At 48.6% G+C, this 16535-nt stretch overlaps 2 protein-coding genes across 2 annotated transcripts in view; one reads left to right on the forward strand and one right to left on the reverse strand.

Moving 5' to 3' along the window:
- EFHC1 (EF-hand domain containing 1) overlaps positions 1 to 5559 on the forward strand; it is a 39716-nt gene extending 34157 nt beyond the window's left edge. Inside the window, exons 10-11 of the mRNA XM_019986310.2 lie at positions 3548 to 3758; positions 5330 to 5559. Of these exons, the coding sequence (XP_019841869.2) occupies positions 3548 to 3758; positions 5330 to 5401 (283 nt within the window). The 3' untranslated portion in view covers positions 5402 to 5559. The remainder of the gene's footprint in view (positions 1 to 3547; positions 3759 to 5329) is intronic.
- Positions 5560 to 10930: 5371 nt separating this feature from the next.
- Positions 10931 to 16535, reverse strand: part of TRAM2 (translocation associated membrane protein 2) — a 69802-nt gene continuing 64197 nt past the window's right edge. Inside the window, exon 11 of the mRNA XM_019985977.2 lies at positions 10931 to 16015. Coding sequence (XP_019841536.1) covers positions 15942 to 16015 — 74 coding nt within the window. The 3' untranslated portion in view covers positions 10931 to 15941. The remainder of the gene's footprint in view (positions 16016 to 16535) is intronic.

Below are 16535 nucleotides of genomic sequence, written 5' to 3' on the forward strand. Positions count from 1 at the left end.
ATTTTATTATTTTCCTCTACTTTGCATTGTTCACTTAAGAAGGCTTTCTTATCTCCATTTGCTATTCTCTGGAACTCTGCATTCAGTTGGGTATATCTTTCCCTTTCTCCTTTGCTTTTGCTTCTCTTCTCTTCTCAGATATTTGTAAGGCCTCCTCAGACAACCCCTTTACCTTCTTGCATTTCTTTTTCTTGGGGATGGTTTTGGTCACCACCTCCTGTATAGTGTAATGAACCTCCGTCCATAGTTCTTTAGGTACTCTGTCTACCACATCTAATTCCTTGAATCTATTAGATCTGATTTAGGCCATACCTAACTGGGCTAGTGGTTTTCCTTGCTTTCTTCAATTTGAGTCTGAATTTTGCAATAAGGAGCTGATGATCTGAGCCACAGTCAGCTCCAGATCTTGTTTTTGCTGATGGAACAACAGACTGGTTCCAAATCGGGAAAGGAGTATGTCAAGGCTGTATATTTTCACCCTGATTATTTAATTTATATGAAGAGTACATCATGAGAAATGCTGAGCTGGATGAAACACAAGCTGGAATCAAGATTGCTGGGAGACATCAATAACCTCAGATATGCAGATGACACCACCCTTACGGCAGAAAGTGAAGAGGAACTAAAAAGCCTCTTGATGAAAGTCAAAGAGGAGAGTGAAAAAGTTGGCTTAAAGCTCAACATTCAGAAAACGAAGATCATGGCATCTGGTCCCATCACTTCATGGGAAATAGATGGGGAAACAGTGGAAACAGTGACAGACTTTATCTTTTTGGCCTCCAAAATCACTGGAGATGGTGACTGCAGCCATGAAATTAAAAGATGCTTACTCCTTGGAAGGAAAGTTATGACCAACCTAGATAGCATATTAAAAAGAAGAGACATTTCTTTGTCAACAAAGAACATCATATAGTCAAGACTATGGTTTTTCCTGTGGTCATGTATGGATGTGAGAGTTGGACTATAAAGAAAGCTGAGCACCAAAGAATCGATGCTTTTCAACTGTGGTGTTGGAGAAGACTCTTGAGAGTCCTTTGGACTATAAGGAGATCCAACCAGTCCATCATAAAGGAAATCAGTCCTGAATGTTCATTGGAAGGACTGATGCTGAAGCTGAAACTCCAGTACTTTGGCAACCTGATTCGAAGAGCTGACTCATTTGAAAAGACCCTGATGTTGGGAAAGATTGAAAATGGGAGGAGAAGAGAATGACAGAGAATGAGATGGTTGGATGGCATCACTGACTCAATGGACACGAGTTTGAGTAAATTCCGGGAGTTGGTGATGAACAGGGAGGCCTGGCGTGCTGTGGTTCATGGGGTCCCAAAGAGTTGGACACGACTGAGCAACTGAACTGAACTGAAAGACTAATATATAAGATCCTGTCATCTGTAAACTGAAACAGTTGTACTTCTTCCTTTTCTCTTTGGATGCCTTTCATTTATTTTTCTTCCCTAGTTTCTCTGGCTAGGTCTCTGTAGGGCTTTCCCAATGGCTCAGCGGTTAAGAATCTGCCTGCAAGGCAGGAGACACAAGACTCTGGTTCAGTCCCTGGGTCAGAAAGATCCCCTGGAGGAGGAAATGGCAACCTACTCCAGTATCCTTGCCTGAAAAACCCCACGGAGAGAGGAGCCTAGTGGGCTACAGTCCAAAGGGTCACAAAGAGTCAGCCACAACCGAGTGGGCACACAGGTCTCTGTTGAGTAGAAGTGGCAAGAGTATGTACCTTTGTCTGGTTCCTGATCTTATAGAATGGGCATCATCGTCTTGTTCACTACAAGGTATGTTATTAGCTGGGGGATTCTCATGTGTGGCCATTATAACGTTGAGATACATTCCTTCTCTACCTAATTTATTTGAATTTTCATCATGAAAGGATGTTGAGTTTTGTCAAATGCTTTTTCTGTATGTATTGAGATGATCATATTTAGGTATGTGTGTATTTATGTATGTATGTATTCTTCATTCTCAGTGTGTATTGATTTCTATATGTTGAACCATACTTGCCTAGTCAGGGTAAATCCCACTTGATCATGATGTACAATCTTTTTAATGTGCTGTTGAATTCAGTTTGCTGGTATTTTGTTGAGGACTTTTGCATTTGTGTTCACCAAGGGTTATTGGTCTGTAATTTTCTTTTCTTGTAGTGTCATTGTTTGGATTTGATGTCAAAGTATGCTGGCCTTGTATGAATTTGGGAGTGTTTCCTCCTCTTCATTTTTTTTTGGAGGAGTTTGAAATGGATTGGTATTAATTCTGCCTTAAATATTTGGTACAGTTCACCATGAAACCATCTGGTCCTGGGAATTTGTTGGGAGATTTTTGATTCCTGATTAATCTTCATATCATTAGTCTGTTTAGATTTTCTATTTCTTTGTGATTCAGGCTTGGTAGGTTGTTTGTTTTTAGGAATTTATCCATTTCTTCCAGGTTATCCAACCCATTGATAAGTAAATTGTTCATAGTAGTCTCTTCTGATCCTTTGTATTTCTGTGGTATTAGTTGTAATGTCTCTCCTCATTTCTGATTTTGAGTATTTTTTTTAAAAATTGGTCAAGTTAAAAAGTTTGTCAGTTTTATCTTTTTTTTTTTTTAAAAAGGGTCTTAGTTTCATTGATCTTGTCTATCATTTTTCCAGGATCTCTTTCCTTTCTTTCTGCTCTGATCTTTCTTCTGCTAACTCTGGGCTTTTATTTTTATTTTTCTAGTTCCTTGAGGTATAAACTTAGGTGGTTTGAGATCTTTCTTCGTTCTTCTTTTGGGCTGCACTGCATGGCTCATGGGATCTTAGTTCCTTCATCAGGGATTGAACTTGGGCCACAGCAGTGAAAGCACCTAGTCCTAACCACTGAACTGCCCATGAACTCCTCCTTTTTCTTTATTACTGTAAGCCTCCCTCTTAGAACTGCTTTTGCTGTATCCCATAAATTTTGGTATGTGGTATAGGGGACCACTGAACAACACAGGTTGGAACTGTGTGAGTGTATTTATATGCAGATTTTTTTTCAGTGAATATGTATTGCACTTGTATACAATCCTCAGTGGGTTGAACCTGTGGATACAGAACCACCACACATTCGGAGGGCTTACTATAAGTCACACCCAGATTTTTGACTGTGTGGAGGGCTGATGCCCCTAAACCCTGCTTTTGTTCAAGGGTCAACTGTATATCTATTTTTGTTTGTTTCTAGATATTTTATTTCTCTTTTACTTTGATTTCTTCATCACACTACTTTTAGGCATCTGTTTCTAAAAACATTCAGTTCTAGGTGATGTAACACAGATGCTGACAATCATGTGACTCCCGCAGATGCCTGACTTGGAGGAGGCTGCAGTGGTGGTAGGTCTGGCTTTTTGTGGTGCAAGTATTTGACAGATGGTAGCGAGGGAGGCTGAGCCACAGACATGAACAGTTACTGATCAGCTGAGCATCAAAACTATATCATTAGAGGCTTCCTCAGCTTCACCAAGTGAGAACTTTGGTCACTGAGATAAGATGGTTGGAGAATGAACACCACGTCCAGCCATTTCTTTCCTCTCTCCACAGCCAGCAAGCGGAAGAGGACCCGGGTGTGCGGGACCTGGAGGCCCTGATAGACACAATCCAGAAGCAACTGAAAGATCGCCCGTGCAGGGACAACATCCGCGAGGCCTTTCAGATCTATGACAAGGAAGCTTCAGGATACGTGGACAGGGAGACGTTCTTTAAAATCTGTGGCTCTTACCAACTCCCAGTTGATGACTCCTTGATTAAGGAGGTGAGTAGGAATTACTTTTCTGGGCTAATTGCAGAGGATGGGCACTGTTCACTCGCTCCCAAAGGCAGCTGCATTTGTATTTTAACTGGGGAAGCTTTGGGGTGCTCGAATCAGATCTGCCGTTCAGTCCTGATTATGGCATTTGCCTTTGACTCTTATCATTGGTTGGTCATTCCTAATGCTGTTGTAGGGCATCTCTTTAAGTGGGCAGGGTTCAGACAGCAGAGCGGCCGGTGAGCCATGTGGGTGCAGGAGGAGGGCGGTCGCCAAGGCGGATGGAATAGCTGGACTGGGCAGGATGGGGGAGCCTCTGACCCCTTCAAGGTGACCCCTATGCTTGTCCATTGGTAGGGCTGGCATGGGAGAGGGCGTGACCACTGACCCAGGTCCATGGCCAGCTGGACATTCTCCTCTTAGAGTTTCCATGAGGGAGCTGAGGGGGCATTTCATACCTCTTTCTCTTTATAAAGGACTTCCCTGGTGGCTCAGATGGTAAAGCGTCTGTCTACAACGCGGGAGACCCAGGGTCAATCCCTGGGTCGGGAAGATCCCCTGGAGAAGGAAATGGCAATCCACTCCAGTACTATTGCCTGGAAAATCCCAAGGACAGAGGAGCCTGGTGGGCTATAGTCCATGGGGTCGCAAAGAGTCAGACACGACTGAGTGACTTCACTTTCACTTTCTATTTATAAATCCCTTTGACCAGGTTCAGGATGCCTGTCAGGACTAGAAGTTAGGACAGGCTTTCTCCCTCAGTTGCCAATGACAGTGGCTGATACGAGACATTCTCACTGATGAAGAGCATTGTGGTGCTGTAGTCCTTCTTAAGGACACTTCAGCACATGGGATGCTGGGAAGTTAAGAGTCATTTGGGGAAAGCTTTTGTTTGGGATTGGTGTGACTAGCTTGGGGACAAGAATTTGTCAGACAGGAACCTTAGCAAGGAGTGAGGAGGCAGGTGGAAGGATAACATCAGCTTTTCCCTGCTTTTGGACTCAGACTGAGATATCGGCTCTTCCTTGGTCTCGAGACTGCTGGCCTTCAGCAGTCTCGTGTGAGCAAAACTCCCATCTGGCTTCCCAAGCCTCAGGCCAATAGCATGTCCAGCCTTTGATTTTTACGTCATTTGTATCACCTGTGACCTGACATGGGCGCTGCATCAGGGGGTGGGGGAGGGATGGGTCTGCACACATCTTTTAACCACAGTGGATCAGTGTACTTATTGCCACTCACAGGTGAGTTTCAGGAGACCTGGTGTTAGCAGTGACATAACTATATTTTTCTCTTAGGCTGTGATAACAGCAGCCCTGATGGATAGTCTTGTAACTGAATATAAGAACAAAACTGCTTTGAAAATGACAGTATTCTTATAAATGTTAGACCTGAAACCTCGGGCAGGCCATTTACACCATCTGAGCTTTCTTTTCATGAAGCGTAAGATTGGGGAAGGCTCCCAAGATCATGTCAGATCAGCTGAGGGTATAAACAGTTGAGCTGTTAGAGTGTGGGGGGCGGTCACTAAAGAGGCTCTGCTGCGGAGCTGAAAGCAGCCTCCTGTCTCTCACCTGCAGCTCATCAGAATGTGCTCTCACGGAGAAGACAAGATCGACTACTATAACTTCGTCCGTGCTTTCTCCAACTGACCTGCTGAGGACAGAACGCAGCGGAGTGTGTTGACTTTGGGCCTCCATCTACCTGTACGCCTCACAGAGGCATTTACAGGCATCTTGAAATTCCATTTCTCTTTTGGTTCTTATATTTCACTACCAATGAAGGCTAAATTAAATTGGATCTTGTAGGAGCTAAGGTTGGTGCCTTATTTAGGGAAGGGGACAGGGGTGTTGTGATGGTTAATTCTGTGTCAGCTTGACTAAATACGGGTGCCTGGACATTTCTGGGTGTGTCTGTGAGGCTGTTTCTGAATGAGGTTACCATCCGAGTTGGTGGATGGAGGAAAGCACATGGCCCCCTCTAGGATGGGAGCCCCTCACCCCTCACCCCTCACTAAAGGCTTGAAGAGAACAAAAAGGCTGACTCTTCCCTAATAAGAAAGGACTCCTCCAGCCTGCCATGACATCAGCTTTTTCCTGCTCTGGGACTCAGACTGAGATGTCGGCTCTTCCTTGGTCTCGAGGCTGCTGGCCTTCAGACAGGACCTCCTCATCAGCTCTCAACAAGTCTCCAGACTGCTGACTATAGATACTGGAGCTTGTCAGGCTCCACAGTTACAAGAACCAGTTCTTTATAATCAGTCCCTTTCTCTCTCTGTATAGAGCCTATTGGTTCTATTTCTCTGGAGAAAGAACCCTGATAATGCAGGAGCAGAATGAATAGGAGCAGGACGATAGAATTTGCTCAGAGAGACACCATGTGGGGTGTGGTACTGCTGCCAGACCACCCCTCCCCCTAGCCGGGTAGAGAAGTAGACACCGTTTTTCAACTGCAGTTCTAGGCCCCTTAGTAGACCTGCATTTTAAAAAATTAGATATTAGGTTGGTGCAAATGTAACTGCACCAAATGCAGTTACAAATGTTTTAGACCATGAATTTAAATCATTGTAACAAGGCTCAAACACATCAAATAAATATAAACAGCAAGTAATAAGTCATTAGCGAAAAACAAAAAGCAATAAAGCAAGAAATGTGGATTAAAATGATGTATAACATAACTACATTTATTTAAGAATGTATTCTGACATCAAATGATGACGTTCAACCATGCCAAACAGCAATTACTTTTGCACCAACCACGACCTGCCTCTTGAGAAATCTGTGTGCAGGTCAGGAAGCAACAGTTAGAACGACATGGAACAACAGACTGGTTCCAAATAGGAAAAGGAGTACATCAAGGCTGTATATTGTCACCCTGCTTATTTAACTTCTATGCAGAGTACATCATGAGAAACGCTGGACTGGAAGAAACACAAGCTGGAATCAAGATTGCCGGGAGAAATATCAATAACCTCAGATATGCAGATGACACCACCCTTATGGCAGAAAGTGAGGAGGAACTAAAAAGCCTCTTGATGAAAGTGAAAGAGGAGAATGAAAAAGTTGGCTTAAAACTCAACATTCAGAAAACGAAGATCATGGCATCTGGTTCCATCACTTCATGGGAAATAGATGGGGAAACAGTGGAAACACTGTCAGACTATTTTTTTGGGCTCCAAAATCACTGCAGATGGTGATTGCAGCCACGAAATTAAAAGACGCTTACTCCTTGGAAAAAAAGTTATGACCAACCTAGATAGCATATTCAAAAGCAGAGATATTACTTTGCCAACAAAGGTCCGTCTAGTCAAGGCTATGGTTTTTCCAGTGGTCATGTATAGATGTGAGAGTTGGACTGTGAAGAAAGCTGAGCACCAAAGAATTGATGCTTTTGAACTGTGGTGTTGGAGAAGACTCTTGAGAGTCCCTTGGACTGCAAGGAGATCCAACAAGTCCATTCTGAAGGAGATCAGCCCTGGGATTTCTTTGGAAGGAGTGATGCTAAAGCTGAAACACCAGTACTTTGGCCACCTCATTCGAAGAGTTGACTCATTGGAAAAGACTCTGATGCTGGGAGGGATTGGGGGCAGGAGAAGAAGGGGACGACAGAGGATGAGATGGCTGGATGGAATCACTGACTCAATGGACGTGAGTCTGAGTGAACTCCGGGAGATGGTGATGGACAGGGAGGCCTGGCGTGCTGCGATTCATGGGGTCACAAAGAGTCAGACATGACTGAGCGACTGAACTGAACTAAACATGCTTATACTACCCAGAGCCATCTACAGATTCAGTGTAATTCCCGACTGAGCAACTGACCTGACCTGACCTGAAAGGAACAGGAACTATCACGGGGTGGTATACGGATTCGTATTGTTTCATGAAATGTTTGTTTCATGAGTCATGATGTATAATGTATTTCTTGATGTTGGCTGTAGCTTAAAAAAAATAAATTTAGAGAAACTGCTCTTAGAGAGCCTGGCCTCAAGATAAGGAGAACAGATTAGAATAACAGCTCCCAGTTGTCAACCAGGCTCTGATGCACTTTTGGAAGTCCAGAAGCAGGGCTGCTCCTCAGCTGAAGTCAGCCACCAGCTTCACCTTTATAAGCACTGTCTTGGATTTCTCACCACCAGTACTCTGTCTGCACTCCCAGGGGCCTGAAAATACCATCTAGTCAAGCCTGTTACCTGTAGGCTTCAGGGGTACCCGAGAAGATATCTCTAGATTTCCAGATCAGGGGTCACTTGGATGAGTGAATATCCTGCTGGTGTAGGAGCATGAGCCTGTTCCTATGAGAAATCAATTCATCGAGTGCTCTGTTCAAACCACAAGCTTAGTGTTCACTGTCTCTAAATCTCACCACCACCATTCCCTCCAAAAACAATCAAGCGAGCAAATCAATCCCAAAGAAAGGCAATGCCAAAGAATGCTCAAACTACCGCACAATTGCACTCATCTTACAAGCTAGTAAAGTAATGCTCAAAATTCTCCAAGCCAGGCTTCAGCAATACGTGAATCATGAACTTCCAGATAGATGTTCAAGCTGGTTTTAGAAAAGGCAGAGGAACCAGAGATCAAATTGCCAACATCCGCTGGATCATGGAAAAAGGAAGAGAGTTCCAGAAAAACATCTATTTCTGCTTTATTGACTATGCCAAAGCCTTTGTGTGGATCACAATAAACTGTGGAAAATTCTGAAAGAGATGGGAATACCAGACCACCTGACCTGCCTCTTGAAAAACCTATATGCAGGTCAGGAAGCAACAGTTAGAACGACATGGAACAACAGACTGGTTCCAAACAGGAAAAGGAGTATGTCAAGGCTGTATATTGTCATCCTGCTTATTTAACTTCTATGCAGAGTACATCATGAGAAACGCTGGACTGGAAGAAGCATAAGCTGGCATCAAGATTGCTGGGAGAAATATCAATAACCTCAGATATGCAGATGACACCACCCTTATGGCAGAAAGTGAAGAGGAACTAAAAAGCCTCTGGATGAAAGTGAAAGAGGAGAGTGAAAAAGTTGGCTTAAATTTAGCTCAACATTTAGAAAACGAAGATCATGGCATCTGGTCCCATCACTTCATGGGAAATAGATGGGGAAACAGTGGAAACAGTGTCAGACTTTATTTTGGGGGGCTCCAAAATCACTGCAGATGGTGACTGCAGCCATGAAATTAAAAGACGCTTACTCCTTGGAAGGAAAGTTATGACCAACCTAGATAGCATATTCAAAAGCAGAGACATCACTTTGCCATAAAAGGTCCGTCTAGTCAAGGCTATGGTTTTTCCAGTGGTCATGTATGGATGTGAGAGTTGGACTACAAAGAAAGCTGAGTGCCGAAGAATTGATGCTTTTGAACTGTGGTGTTGGAGAAGACTCTTGAGAGTCCCTTGGACTGCAAGGAGATCCAACCAGTCCATTCTGAAGGAGATAAGCCCTGGGTGTTCTTTGGAAGGACTGATGCTGAAGCTGAAATTCCAATACTTTGGCCACCTCATGCGAAGAGTTGACTCATTGGAAAAGACTCTGATGCTGGGAGGGATTGGGGGCAGGAGGAGAAGGGGACAACAGAGGATGAGATGGCTGGATGGTATCACTGACTCGATGGACGTGAGTTTGAGTGAACTCCGGGAGTTGGTGATGGACAGGGAGGCCTGGCGTGTTGCAATTCATGGGGTTGCAAGGATTTGGACACAACTGAGCAACTGAACTGAACTGAAGCAAACCAACCAGCCAACTGCCTCCCCCAAAACACCGAGCACAGCTGAGTGAGCAAGCTAGCTCAGAAAGGCTGACCGCTTGGCTCTCCCAGCTGAGCCCTGGCTCTCCCGTGCCTTCGCCTCAGGTGCACGGTTCCTGCTTGGCCCTCATAGTCCGTGCATGTCCCTCAGCCAACTGCACCCATCTCTAAGCTCTCTCTGGAGATGGGCAACAGGCCACCTGACTGTGCCAGCTGTGTCCCTTGCCCACTGCTGGCACAAGCACTCAGGCAGCATCTGTTCAGCACCGACACTGACATCTGGTGGCTTCTACACAGACTCAGCCCTGTCTTCTTTTAGCCAGGTGACACCATAACACAGTCGTCCTCCCTTATCCACACCTTTACTTTACAATTACTACAGTAAGCCATGGTCTGAAAATATTAGATGGAAAGTTCCGAAGATGCTGTGTAAGTTTTAAATTGTGTGCCATTCTGAGTACTGTGCTGACTCTTGCACCATCCCGCTCTGTCCCACCTCGGATCTCCAGCCATCAGTGTCGAGATCGAGGATCGCCCCAAGCAAGTGCGCTTCCTCCTGACGTGTGGTCAAGTCAGCAGTAGCCCAAGGCTCCATCATGGCGTCTGCAGCATACAGCTCATGTCACCCCACCACACAGCCATTCAGTCAACTCACGTCGTGAGGAGAAGGATAAGTGCAGCACAGTTAAGATAAAATTTTTAGAGACCACATTCACATAGCTTTCATTATGGTGTATGTTTGTAATTGTTCTCTCTTACTGTGCCTAATTTATAGACTTCACTGTAGGTAGGTATGTTTAGGAAAACACAGTGTGTATAGGGCCCGGTCCTGTCTGGGGTTTCAGGGATCCACTGAGGGTCTCAGAACACACCCCTGTGGATGACAGGTAGCCATTGGGCACAGTGCACCTCCTCCTGGAGCTTCCTAACCACCCCCCCAACGTCGGCACACTCCTGTCCACATTTACACCTCCTGTTACAGACACAAGTAAAAGGCGTTCTGCTACCCACCACTCAAATAACTGACTTGTTCTCTGTCCTTAAGTCCAGCTCCCTTACTCACATGACCACAATAAACAACTATCTCAAAAGATATGCAAGAAATTACTAACAGTGAAAAACATTAGAAATGAGGCTGAAATGGCCGCAAACTCATTCTTCATATAAAAGCACACTTGCGAATACAAACTTAAGATTACAGTTGGTGCAAGTTCTTACAAAAAAGAAAGTTGCCAGCAATGTCACTATTTTCAAACAATCTTAATTGTAACCTTTTCAATCTTCAGGGGAAGAAACATACTCTATAAATGCATTGAAGCAACACTCTAAACAATTCCCTTATAACCATCTGACTTCGAGGTGAAATAAAATAACTGCAACTTTAAAAAGCAAATGTGAGCATCCAGGTAAAAAGCAATTATACCTGAGACAATTAGACTAATAATTCTATGCCTTTTATTCAGTTATTTCAAAAATATTTGATCATTTGTCTCAAAATGTACATTTTAAAAAATTCATACAAAACTGTAATTTGTTTTAAAATCGGACAGAAACAGTGGGAAAAGGATTTGGAAAAAAGTTCACTGAAAGTATAAAGAGCCCCCTCAAAAAAAACAAAACCCTTTTACATGAAAGCATAAATACGGCAGGTACAAATTTTCCTTGAGTTCCTCGTTGGAAATTTGGTCCATAACATGAACAGGCTGAAGTGGAAGAGTGAAGAGATACTTCGTCCACATCTGCATTATGAGTTGCTCAGGGCACCAGCAGCCTCAGCTCATCCTTCAGATGTTTATTAAACAAGAGAAACTGAAAACGATGAGGTGTAGAGTCTCGTCACATAAACACTTGACTCTGTACCCAAGGAGATGGTGGCACTTACCACTGGTCAGATGCGATCGGGTGACCAGGGGTGTGCACACACGGCTGATTCCCAGGAAAACCTCCCTCCTCTCCACACAAACTCTTAAATGCTTTCAGCGAAGTGCTGGTGATGCCTCAGGTGTCTCACAGAACTTATTCCCAGATGCTAACCTATTAATGCCCCATCGTGAGGATGGTTTTTTTTTTTTTTTTCCTTTTTAAACAGTTTAAAAAATACAGGGACTTCTAAGACGATGCTATAATGTTCCACTAGAATGCCACCAAGGTCACGAGAACGACAAAGAGGGAGCGTGGCTACCGTTTCTTCTGTGGGGATGACGACCACCCTCCCGTGGGTCCCGTCCTGCCCCAGTGGCCGAGCACTGGGAGGGACAGACGGCCTGTGGGAAAGACCACTGGCCGGGAGAGTTATTGCACAACCCGGAAGAGTGAGGAGGTGGCGGGAAGGGGCGGGCGAGGGGGAGCTGATGCTCAACAAGGTAACACTGCACGGAGGGGGCGTCTGCCACAGCCCAGCAGGACCCACGTCAGACGGGCATCTGTGAGTAACACTTGTGACCGGAAGTAAGAGTAAACACCTTCCTGCATAAACTTTGGGTCGAATGGGAAACAGAACAGATGAGAAGAGGCTGCTATGAGGATACCTTTTCTTCTACACGTCGGGGGAGCTGGATGAGCAGGGTTCAGCGCATGAGCCAGAGGCATGGCGGCCTGGTGCCCAGGGAGCCCCAAGCTTCCCTGATGGGCAGCTGCCCGCAGAGGGGCCCTCACAAGCACCTGGACTCGAGGAGGAACTGGAAACCACCAGGTCCTGACAACGGGCAGGGGCGAGGCTAAGACGAATGAGGGGAAACCGTCACAGTCCGTGTCCCTTTTCCACGGAGCCCTACTGGGGCCGGGGGCTGGCCACACGGTGCAGGTGGAGGCCAGGAGACCCCGGTAAGGAAGGCACTTCTGACAAAAAGATACAGGATCAGCTCAGGGCACAAAGAGGTCTCGCAGAGCCAGCGTCCCCATGCTTTCTGGGGACCTCCATAAAAGACAGCGAGCTGGTAAGGGAGGCGGCTGGGGGAACCGTGGTCTTTCACAGCCTTCTGAAAGGAATTACTACTCACGCAAGAACTGAGAGAGAGAGAAGTTGGTGAAGGCTCCTCCCTGAGGCAGCCATACCCGGGGAGAGACTCGACTTAGGTCCCAAGTGATCTGTCAACAGCCCAGTTGTGCATTCGTGCCTAAGCCCTCCTGAGGAGAGGGCTGCAAGCTAAGATGGCAGTGTGGAGAGAGAGAGACCACTTGGCGGCCCTGACTCCCAAGCCACTCTCCACGGGGTCAGGCCCTGACCCTCAGGAGAGGGGGTCTGTTCACTGGGACACAGGGGCCCCTGCAGGTGCGAGTCACATGCAGACCTCCCCGCCCCCTTGGCCCCCCAGCCTAGGACAGACCGACAGGGAGGCCGAAGCCCAGGAGAGAAACCAAAAGGCTGCAAGGAGCAGCCACTTTGAACTTGAACCCGGGAGGGGGGTGCACACCCTGCCCCTACCTTCTCCTCAGCACCGAGGAAAGTCAAAGGTGACAAGAAAAAAGGTCCCCAAAGCAAACCCAGCCGCGCGCATCCCGGAACACCCGGCCCGGCTCCAGGGCTTTCCAGTCAACAGCACCCTCTGCAGAGGGGGCCAGGGCAGGGATCTAGTCTGGTTTCTGAAGTGTGGTAGCTCCGCTTGGGACAGAAATGGGAGAGGCACTCGTTGGGAAAGGACGCAGGTCTGCAGAGATACATGCAGGACTAGGACTGACCAGGCCCAGCTTGGCCTGCTCCTGGGTCCCCCAGAACTGCCCTGCCTTCAGAAGGGGCACCTATAACCAAGGAATAATACACAGTTATCAGAACCCGGGGCGAGACGACAACTTCCCATCACAGAGCCTCCAGGGAGGGTTAGGATCGCCACCCCAGGGCCTCCTCTCCCATGCTACCAGATGCCCCCACGTGTGCCAGCCGGCGATGATGGGGTGGGGTGGGGCTGCTGAGGTAGATAAGTGTCTGCTCGGCTCCTGGCAGATGGTGCTAAGCAGCCTCTCAAACTTGGGGGCGTCTGGCCGGGCCATCACAGAGGATGTGAGACTGAAGAACAGATCCAGAATGGCCAAACCAAGACAAGGCAGCCCAAGTTCTCAAGACCAAGCGGAACTGAGATTTTTCGGCCCCTGGTCACACACAGTGAGCCAACCTGCCACAGGCTTGGCTCTGCTCTGAAGCGAATGTGCCAGGCACCCCCAGTTACCCTCTCAGCCTCCCCTCAAATCACTCCTGAAGCTGGCGGGTGGGACACTAGCCTCCCGTAATGTTCTCAGGGGCTTCACATGGTGGGGAAGATTTCCCCAACTCTCATCAGGGAACCGACCCCATCGTTTAGGATGCAGTGCGAGTCGGCCCGGGCCCAGGCTGGTGGTACCACCGTGAGGCACATGGTAAACACCTGTGTTCTGTCAGTGATCACCTTGGTACCCGAGAAGGGACGCTGCTCTGGGCAGGGCCCCAGCTGCGGCTCCCTCCTCCCCGGCCCAGGGAGAAGGCATGACGCTGCAGGGCTCCCCAGCATGGGGGGTGGCCTCCGGGGAGCAGTGCCAAGGCCAAGGACACCTAGAGAGGACTGGGCCGGGCGTGAGGCCAGTGGGCAGGCTGAGGAGGCTGCAGGCTGACCTGGGCTACATACACAGCATCCCCAGGCAAGCAGGAGCAGAAACTCAGCTACAGCCACGAGCGGGGAGGGGGACTATTTGAACGGCTGAGGGCGTTCTAGACTGGATCCGCTCAGTTGGTACAAGCCACCCTTTCACCAACATTCTCCCTTGCAGCCCAGGTAAGTGTCAGGGAAGGAGAAGATGGGAGAAGTTCGCGTTTTCACAAGCATTGTCCCTCTCCTAATGGTAATCAAGAGAACCCCTTCCCCTCTCCAGGGCCTCATCCTGAGCAGAGAAGCGAGGGTCTACCAGGCTGTCAGGAAGCAAATCCCAGGCACTGGGAGATTAAAACTTTTCTCTGGGGCAAGTGACCTGGAGAAGGAAGCTGCCTTGATGAAGAGACCCATTTCCCCCATGCTGGGTAATAACTCAAGGTTTACTTTCTATTCTGGTGTCAGGGAGAAGAGCAGCCCCTCAAATGGCACTAACATGCCTGCTCCCACCAGCTCCACACGGCACTCAGGTCTCCTCCTGAGAGCCTCGCTCCCTGCTGGAGTCCTCACAAGGCACTGTGAGGCCTGGAAGCCTTGTCTTTGGGGGGTTGGGGGGGAACACGTGGGGGGAAGGTGCAAAAAGACTCCCGTCAACAAGGCTGGGTCTGCCCTCCTAACCAGCAAAGCGATTCTGAGTCAGCCTGGGTTTATACCGTCTAAAATGCTGTGGGCGTGCTCAGCAAACAGCAGCAGACAACGACAACTCCATAGGACAGTCAGCAAGTGAGGCTCGCAGGTGAGGGGCCTAGGTGACCCTCGCTGGGGCACCAGGGGTCACCGGGGAGCTTAGTGTTCCTGCAGCGAGAGAGATGAAGTCAGGGGCAAGGCCAGCCCCCAACAGGCAGGGCTGCTGGGTTTAGAACCGGCGTGTCCCCCGCTGGGCTGGTTTGTTAACTGCTGTTTGGTTTGGTTGCTGGTGAAAGATGGGAAGCGCAGTGCAGCTGGACGTGCTACCGAAGGCCAGGTCGATGCCGTCATTTCTGCCGCATTACCTCCCTGGAGGTGCCCACCGCGCCGGTTACTTTGCTCTTGCTGTAGAGTGGGATGACTCGTCCTCCTCTAGCAGGTCCCCGACAGAGAGCAGGGGTGGCTGCCGATGCATGACCAGCCACGGGACCCCATTCAGTCACCACCATCCTTCTGGAACGAGTTGTCACGTCCCAAAGCCAAACGCCTTGGCACTTAGGACTAGAAAGGGCCCCCGGGACGGGGGAGGCGGGGTGGTGCTCAAGATGGCACGTGCAGAACTGGAATCATACATCTCGTCAGTTCATCAGCACCTAGGAGATGATGATCCGAGAGAGCCGGTCTCTCCTCCTGCTGCCCATCCGCATAGAGATCACCGAGGGGCCACTGCCGGCTTGGTGGAGGCTCCATGGCACAGGGCGGCCCACTCAAGTCCCAGGGACTGGGTGTTAGATGGCCAGCACTGCAGGCTTAGCCTCCTCTCGTTGTAAAAAATCAGACACGGAGAAATTGCACGATAAGGTACACTAACGAGTAGAAAGAGAAACAAGCCATGAAAGAAGAGAAAGAGGAGGCCGACAGAAAAGGAACCGTGAGAGAGCCTGGGCTTCTAGCAAACCCCACCCAGGACAGAGGTGAGGAGGTGCGGCGGTCTGAGGAAGGGAAAGAGGGAGATTTTTGGTTTTATTGAGAACGGTTCATGGAGGAAGAAGAGGAGACAGCTGAGACGTAAGAAAGAGGAAAAGGCCCTGTGTGAAGACGGGATTGTGCTGTTCGAGGCGGGGCGCCTGGAGCAGGAAGGCGGGTGGGGGCGCTCCCTGCTGGCCCCACGAGAGGATTGCTGTTCTCAGCACTTTGGCCTTAAGGAGACTTCAGTTTCTTAGTCCGTGTGGAGGTTCCATTCTCGGCTTTCACCACCCCATTTTCGTGGTAACCTGGGAATAAAAGGAGACGGACGTGGTGTTTCTGTTGCGTCTGAAGCGGGAGGCGGCGGGTAGGGGTGGGAGCGGAGGGGTGGGGGGAGGCCTGGCAGCCCTGTGGCTCTCCACGGGACAAGCCGAGGGGACCCAGGCTGCAGCCCCCCATGGCGAAGGACACCAGCAGGCCGTTTCCGGGGGGCCCTGATCCCCGCTAAGGTGGCTGGTCTCTGTCCTTCAGCAGGAGGGGCTGGGGTGACACACGGCCACCGAGGCCGGCCCAGACTCTCCTGAAATCACTCCAAGGCCTCTGGGGTCCTCAGCTCCCCTCAGGCCCCTGCAGGGCACTGGCCGGCTTCAGCAAAGCTTCAGGGAAGCTGACCGGCCGGACAGGAGGAGGTGGAGAGGCTGCAGGGACAAGGCCGTACCCTCTTGCCTGATGCTCCCTCTGCCCGAAAAAACTCCGCTTTTTCTTGTCAGCAACACCCAGTCTCCTTGCTCAGAGTCAGAGGCTCATTTGGCTGCAGCCTCGCCCCGT

Source organism: Bos indicus, chromosome 23, assembly GCF_029378745.1.
Source record: "Bos indicus isolate NIAB-ARS_2022 breed Sahiwal x Tharparkar chromosome 23, NIAB-ARS_B.indTharparkar_mat_pri_1.0, whole genome shotgun sequence".
In the NCBI taxonomy this organism is placed as follows: domain Eukaryota; kingdom Metazoa; phylum Chordata; class Mammalia; order Artiodactyla; family Bovidae; genus Bos; species Bos indicus.